An 8,100-nucleotide genomic window follows, 5' to 3' on the forward strand; every position below is an offset into this window, starting at 1 on the left:
TTTAAGTCCACAAAATTGAAGGTTTTTTCGAGAAATTTTGAGGAATTTCCAAGTCCCTAACACGCAAAACTGCTCGAAAAACAGGAAGTGATCAGAAAATATTCTAAGTCCACAAACCTAGTTGAGCTCTAAATTCCCTCCAGAAATGCTTGAAAAACAGGAAGTGGTCAGAAAATATTTTAAGTCCACAAACCTAGTTGAGCTCCAGAGTCCCTCCAGAATTGCTCGAAAAACAAAAATGAGAAAAAAAAAAATTCTCAGTTCACAAAACCAAGACAAGTTCTCAAAACTCCAGAATTAGTCGAAAAGAGAAGTCAATGAGAAATTATTTTAAGGCCATAATACTAAATGAGTCTCTTAGAATTCTACCAGAAATACTCAAAAGATAGAAAAACAAAAGTCTTGATAGGTCAAGTCATTGCAAAATTCAAAAGCAGTTACCAGCAGTCATCAACATTCACCACTACGCAAAGGAAATCGTGGGCGATAACAGTTATGAAAGAAGCCCCAATCAACAGCACGATCACAAGCAATCGTGGATAATGGACATCAACAGTTGAAGGTAGTTACTAAGAAGTACTTGCAAAAGGAGGAGAACGGTGGTAATCTTCCTACTTATAAATACTTCAAAGCGTCATTTTACAAGGGACGACTTTTTGCACCTAAACACCACACCTAACTTCTCTGAAACGCTGAAACCTTGCATCGCGCCAGACACCAACTACCAAGAGACTCACGGTGGCCGTTGTTCACTGTTATGATGAGTCGTACGTTTACATTCTCGCATATTTACATTCCTGCACATTTACCTTTTTACATTTTAATTCCAGTTTGTTGCTTATTTCTTTTCTATAATTTAGTTCCTATTTAGCACATTTATGTAAAAACATTTATTTCTGATTAAATTTTGTTTCACTATTAGTTGTTATTCCCATTTAATCCTCTACTTTATAACGTCAATTCTACTATTACATTAATAACACACTTAAAAAAATCTAAAAAGGACTTAATCTAATCTCTAAATTACTTTTAAATTATTTATTTATAAATTATCATTTTTCACCGTAAACACAAAGTAAAAATATTATAAGATAAATTGTTATACATAAAAGTAATAAAAACAAAAACTAGATCAAATACAAGAGAGCACTAGCAAAATTATTGAGCCAGCAAAGTAACTTTTTGTCCACCTTCTAGTTACAGGAGAAAATTTGATTGTAAAGTCAAAAGTGCCTAAAGTTCCAAAGCTGTTGGCCTGTCCGTAATCGAATTGTCCCTTGGTGGGGCATCTAAGACCTGGTCTGGTTAAAGCTAGATGATCCACATTATGTCATGAAATTAATTGTTGAAGATGATGGTCAAACAGCTAATGGAACATTTGAGAATCAGTCTTTCTCCTCTACTACTCTTCCAATTTTCAAAGTGAACGCTAAATCGACAACAATTAATGATAAGGTCCCTTTAAAAAAATTTATAAATAATTTATGATTTTTATAAGCAATTTTTAAATTTATTTTAATAATTTTTTTATATAACTTATCAGTAGGATATTTTCAGTTTAATTTAATAAATTTTATGGTTAAATTTATATAACAAGTTATTATAATAAAAAAAATTATTAAATGAGCGCTTAAATTATATATCCTAACCTACCTTAAAATAATCAATGGATGAATCAAGGTAATCATAGTTCCTAGATGAAGCAATCATGGTTTATTTTACCTAGCAAAAGGCATGGTTTATTTGAATTTTTGGTGTAAAAGATGATCGAAAGTGTGTAAAAATATTTAGCCTTTTAACCTTCTCTTAGTCCTTGTAAATTGATTAAAAAAGGGAGCTATAACTGTCGCCTTAATCAACTTTGGTTGTCTTAAACACAATTGTTTCCGCTAATTATGGGTAAAGCTACACTTGGGGGGGGACTCTGGAGATGCATACTAACTTCTCAGTCAGTGTTTCGATTGAGAAGGAGCCCACTTAATTAATGTTTTTTTTCCCACTTCTCTGATTTGGCCAGACTATCTTGATCTCAAAATATACTGTAAGTGTTGACTCCTTCTCTCCTCTCTTCTAAATAATAATAATAATTTTATCCTGATGTATCGTTATGGTATTTCCTCTAACAAGAAATCCTTGATCATATCAAAATAACTGTTGATGTATTTTTTCTTATATTCTTGACTTGCAAAATAATGAAATATGATTATCACCCACAATATGTTAAATCTGTTATTTTGAATAAACTAACTCTAATATCCAGAAATTTAAACTCAGTTGTTCATATAACAAAAATTTACTAATACCTTCGCCAAATAATTTAATGATTCAGACTTTTTAAATAAAAAATGGAATAATATTAAATAATTCTATTCTCCCACTTAATTATATAATATCATTTTAGATTCATATGATTATATCATTACTATAGCTAATCTTATCTTATAATTATCCATACACACACTCCAATTATACCAGCTCATAAAGACCATGAAGTGATGCATCAAGTATATATGAGTCTTAAATATTACGTTTATTTCTAATGATTTTAATCATATTTTAGCAATTATTTTCAACAATCTTCCAAATATTTTTTATCAGGGACATCATTATAATTTTCAAAAATTGCCTAACATAATTATTTATTTAAACGAGAGTGAGAAAGAGCAAGGAGGTGTATAAAAGAAAAACCACTCTCAGCAGCAAATACATACCCAATTGCCACGCTTCATGCTTAGACCAACTCTCTCTATTCTATTCAGACTTTATCCATTTCTTCGCTGCCCCATGTGCTAAAAGCAACTTCCCTTTTACTTATGCTTCCTTTATGTTCCCTGCAATTTTCAAACCAGACATTTCGGTTTTTACTTTAGTTGTCTCAGCACAGAATTAACAGGTAAAGCAAACCTCAGTCGTTATCTCTCTCTTTCCTCTTCTGGTATCCCATTCTGAAGAAACATAGACCCAGATGAGAAATGAAGAGTTTTGGAGCTGATCTTGAAGAATTTTAGTCAGGGTTCCTTGTGGTGTTCACCTGCAATCAATCAGCTGAGGCAGAAGTCCTTTCTTTTTACATGATCCCAGACACTTTTTTTCAGCGCATGAACTATTGAAGACCAGAATTTCGTAAGCAAGTTCAGATAATTTGCTGCTGGTGGTGGTGCTACCATGAAGGAGTTTCCTTCTTGTTTTGGAGAGAATGGTGTTCAGGTTGTGGATTCCTCCTCTTCAAGTGCCACAAGAGGAGCACAAAATGCGGTTACTTGTGTGTATCATTGTAAGTTAAGAGCTCGTTCATGCTTGATCACGGTCTCGTGGACCAAAAGTCTGATGGGTCAAGGCTTAAGTGTGGGAATTGATGAATTGGGCAACCATTGCCTCTGCAAAGTTGATATAAAGCCATGGTTGTTCTCAAGAAGAAAAGGGTCTAAGAATTTGGAGGTTGAATCTAATAAAATTGATATACTTTGGGACTTGAGTTGTGCTAAATTTGGTTCGGGGCCAGAACCATTGGAGGGGTTTTATTTAGCTGTTGTGTTCAACCAAGAGATGGTATTGCTCCTAGGGGATCTGAAAAAGGAGGCATGCAAGAAAATTGCTAGTGACTATGCTTATGCTCACTCTGATGCCATTTTTATTGCAAAGAGAGAACACATTTTTGGTAAGAAGTTTTACGGTGCAAAGGCTCAATTTTGTGACAAGGGGCAAGTGCATGATGTTAGAATTGAGTGTGACACACTTGGGCTCAATGATCTGTGTCTAGTGATTAGAATTGATAGCAAGACAGTAATGCAGGTGAAGCAACTCAAGTGGAAGTTCCGGGGCAATCACACCATTTTGGTGGATGGGCTGCCGGTGGAAGTATTCTGGGACGTACATAATTGGCTCTTTGGAAATGCTATGGGAAATGCAGTTTTTATGTTCCAAACCTGCATTTCAACTGAGAAGCTGTGGGCATGCCAATCTGTTTCAGATCCTTCTGTTCTTACATGGGCTTATTCTCAGCAGTTCACAGATTCCCAGTTGCAAGGTCTTGGATTCTCTCTCATTTTGTATGCTTGGAAAAATGAGTAGTCAAAAGAGGAGTTAAATCTTTAATCTTGAGTGCTGCTATACTGATATTGCCTGCCACACAGTTCTCAACAATCATGTGATCAGATTATATGAAACTGATAAACTCGTCTTTTTCTGTCCTGATATTATTCTGTTATTTTATTTCTTCTCTCTTTAACTCAATTGCATATATATATATATATCCTTCATATGCCTTCCATTAAAACTTTTGTAATATCTTCTTGAAGTTACAAAATTTCAGAATCTGATCCTTACAGAAATTAGTTATTAAGTATGTGGTTTACTACGAACTGGGTGTGGAACCAAATATTGAGTTGTACGTATCACTGTCGAGAGAGTCTTTGTTTCATAGCGAATAAAACAAGACGGCATTGCAAGTTTGATGGATTTTTCAGTTTTGTTTTGACATTAAATCACAAGTTTCAAATGTTTGTGTTCTATTTCCATTTTCAATAATCACCCAAAAATAATATTGGCACAAGGCTTGACCGTTTGAACAAGTCTAAATTATTGCTGACAGTTTCACTTTCAGAATCTGAAGGAAATTCTCAACTTTCCATCAACCTTTTTTCAACGATTTGGAACAACCTCTTTCTATTCATACGAGGAAGATTGAATGGACAACATTGATTTAGTCCCCTCCAAACTCTAATGGTTATATATTTAGGGTAAATGTCCTTTTTATTTAAGGAAAGGATAAATGTCTTGAAAGAGCTATTCGCACTTAGCATTATTCTAATCTTGAGTGATTTAAACGACCAAGCTATTAGCCTTTGAGAAGAAATGCTTACTCGTTTTTTTTTTTTTTTTTTTTTTGAAAAATCGCCAATTGATTTATTAAAAAGGGATAACATAAATTTTTTAATGGTTTTCCTAAGTTTCATCTTTGGATGTAATACTAATTTTCCAGTATTTCCCCTAGTACTGCAGTATGAAAGTGCTCCGAAATTTTTTTGTCCACTTCATTGATGGCATGATATTGAACGGTCATGATGGTGGACTCTGCATTTTAAAGAATATGGGTATTTATAGTCTTTTGCAAAACCATCCCATACATTTTATGGGCTTATGCTCCAGCATTGAAGGAGTATTGCCAGCACAAAACCAGCCTATTGTGCAACGCCTCTTTCATCCTTAAATTGAAACATTCTCCTGTAGACTTCACCCACCTCCCAAGATTCACTTTGGGTTGTTTTGTCTAATCCACTTTGATCCGCGCAAGCAAGAGAACATGTGCCGGTAGCATTGGTTGAAGACCATCGAGGCATGTTCCTTATCATAGAAATTTGTAATTTTTATTCCATAATATGTGTGATAAAGGCCTTTTCTAAAAACGGTTTACAAATGTATTACTATGTGGCTAATAGTTTGGTTACATGTTTAACTCTTTGTGCGGGACTAATTGATAAATATTAAGGCTATCAGACTTCTTACACAGGGACATTACAGCAAACATTAACAAATCAAATTAAAAAACTCAAATTAAAAATCATCAAGGACTAAGTAACAACAAAATTCTGTTTTCCACACGAGAAAGTTTGAAGCTAAAATTCTCTCTCTCACACACACAAGAATGCTGAAACTTTATTAACTTTTTATTCCGTGGAGAACATTTCCGAAAAAAACAGAAACTTTATTCGGTGAAAATCCACTTTTAACCTCTTTCTCAAGTATGCTTACGTGATAGATAGGTGCTTCATAGTTCTTATAGAAAATTATTTTCACACATCCAAGGAAAAATTCTCAAAGTTAATCCAATCAAATCAAAGCATAAGTTAATCCAACCAATCGCCCAGTGTGTGAAGATAAGGTCAAATATTTATAAAGTTAGTTTTCAAGACTTGTATGTCACCCCCAAGCAAATTGACAGTAACACGGATGAAGGCCTTGAGAGTTACTATTCTGTAATTGAATATTAAAATACACGCAGAGGCAGAAAGTGAGACAATAGGAGGTAAAAGATGGGGCACAACTGAGGAATAAGAATAATACAAATCACTGCTTCTTACGACCAAATGTGTCTTCAACGCCGTTTGTAACTCTTTCTCTGCGCTCAGCAATCATCTCTGAATATGCCTGCCAATAAACAAGAAATATTGTATATTTACCTTCAAGAACAATTAATTTGCTTATTTTCCTATTTTCTGCTGTGTTTTAATTGAATGTAGGTACAGTACAACCCACTCCCAGAGCCCTTCCAATTAACTTTCTCAAATACACACACACGCGTATTACTGCATTTCAAAGGTAAGAAGACCTGAATAAATCTCTAAACCAAAATTGATGCTTGACACCTGTCACTAAAATCTGGCTGGTATGTATGAAATTTTAAATACACATCTTCCATCATCAAAAGAGAACTGAATTCCCAAAATAGTTCTTGAAATTGTATGAGTCGAACACTTCAGTATCTGCGGTTTTAAAAACTCTTGATTGATACTTGACTATGCAAAATAGTAATTCATTTTGGTTCTTTTTTACTTTGTTTTTCACTCTTATTTTGCACAAAATAAAACTAAAGTAAATGATGTTCAATAAAGTCAAGACTAGCAATAAGTTTTTAAAATCTCAAGGAATAAAATGTCTCACCGATAAATTTCATGGATTATTTGAGAGTTTATTCCCAATAAACGGTATGAGGATAATCTCAAAAACCTATTGGATGTTTATAAGCTCACACATTCAGAAACACACTAACTGATATCCCTATTCCAAACTATTACACTAAGACCGTATTTCTTAGCCACGCAGCGCATAGATCTCTTATTATGCATTATTTATGTACTCTAAAGCAGAATATGCTTTAGTAAAATAAAGTAAATTATGTAACACAAATAGTAGATGATGGCGAACCTTCGGATAAGAATACAGGAAGATGTACCACCATGCACAAATTAGTAAGGATATGAGTGAAGTGACTATGACTGAGTGCAAAATTAACCAGCTAAGGGCAATAATTGATACCCCCGTCAGTGTTATTGTCCAGGGTTGACACCTAAACAAAAGATGAGATATTGTTATCAAATCTCCAATATTTAGACACAAGTACAATAATTCTGGGTGCATTAAGCCCAGAATTTTGTTTCTAATTTTCTGGGATTGAGAATTTCGTTGTATGGATAATACTAGAAAAAATAGGGAATTTTCGAAGAATGAGAAATGGGAATGGGAAAGCTGACCAAGAAGGTTTAGTGTCCCAGACAGAGTCGTACTCGAGGGAGAGGTGGTTGAGGTAACCCTCCATATCATTGACCACACCATTTTCGTCGAAGAACAAAGGGTCTTTGGAGTCGCTGGGATTCACACCAAAGACTATGGTTTTGTTGGGGAATCTTGTTGAGGAAGAAAACAAACGGCGATGCAAAATGGGATCGGAGATATTAATGTTATTATGGGCTAAAGTAGGAGTAAGAGGTCGACAAGGAAGAGAAAGCGGCAACACCAACACAGGTACTGCCCTCATTTTCAACGGCCACTAGTGGCTACCAAGTTACTTATCTGTTAACACAGTGTCCTCTAAAGATAACACCAAAATCCAAATTATTCCAGTCACCTTTCTTTTTCTTATTGCATGTTATATTCATATAACAAAAATATCAGACACTTTTGTTCGGAGAACAAAACTAGTACTGATACAACAAATATACGCAAAACTCCATATAAATAAAAAATAAAAAATAAATATATTTTTAAGTTCCTATAAAATTATTAAATTTTAATTTTAAACCCTATAAATTTATTAATTTAATTTTAAATTTTATACATATAAAAAAAATTCTCTACTCATTATCTATCATTTAAGATGATACATTTAAAAAAAATTAATTACACAAATTAATATAATCAAAACATTTAAAAAAATTATTTACATGCAATAACCTGATAAATAAAGTCATTTACCAAGTGAGAATATTTTAAAAATAAAAAAATAAAAACGCATATAATAAATATGCTTAAAGTGTTACAGATTTTAAATTTTAAAATAAAATATGTTCAATTAAAATATAATCTTATTTATTTTTAACACTT

At 33.4% G+C, this 8,100-nt stretch overlaps 2 protein-coding genes across 3 annotated transcripts; one reads left to right on the forward strand and one right to left on the reverse strand.

The window, feature by feature from the left end:
• The first annotated feature begins 3,165 nt into the window (after window positions 1–3,165).
• On the forward strand, window positions 3,166–4,071 carry LOC113863645. Its single transcript, XM_027497291.1, has one exon. It carries the CDS (start codon window positions 3,166–3,168, stop codon window positions 4,069–4,071), a length of 906 nt encoding a protein of 301 aa, XP_027353092.1.
• An 824-nt stretch (window positions 4,072–4,895) lies between these two features.
• Window positions 4,896–7,609, reverse strand: LOC113863302. 2 transcript variants are annotated; one of them, XM_027496836.1, is made up of 3 exons: window positions 7,251–7,609; window positions 6,925–7,066; window positions 5,875–6,147 (listed from the first exon to the last, which is right to left on the reverse strand). In XM_027496836.1, the coding sequence occupies exons 1-3, from the start codon at window positions 7,532–7,534 to the stop codon at window positions 6,067–6,069; spliced, it is 507 nt and encodes a 168-aa protein (XP_027352637.1). In that variant the 5' UTR covers window positions 7,535–7,609; the 3' UTR covers window positions 5,875–6,066. The 2 variants fall into 2 exon arrangements, with proteins under 2 accessions (XP_027352636.1, XP_027352637.1); XM_027496835.1 differs by having other exon boundaries at window positions 4,896–7,066.
• Between the last annotated feature and the right edge of the window lie 491 nt (window positions 7,610–8,100).

This window comes from Abrus precatorius, unplaced genomic scaffold (genome assembly GCF_003935025.1).
Source record: "Abrus precatorius isolate BTA unplaced genomic scaffold, Abrus_2018 Scaffold3, whole genome shotgun sequence".
In the NCBI taxonomy this organism is placed as follows: Eukaryota; Viridiplantae; Streptophyta; class Magnoliopsida; order Fabales; family Fabaceae; genus Abrus; species Abrus precatorius.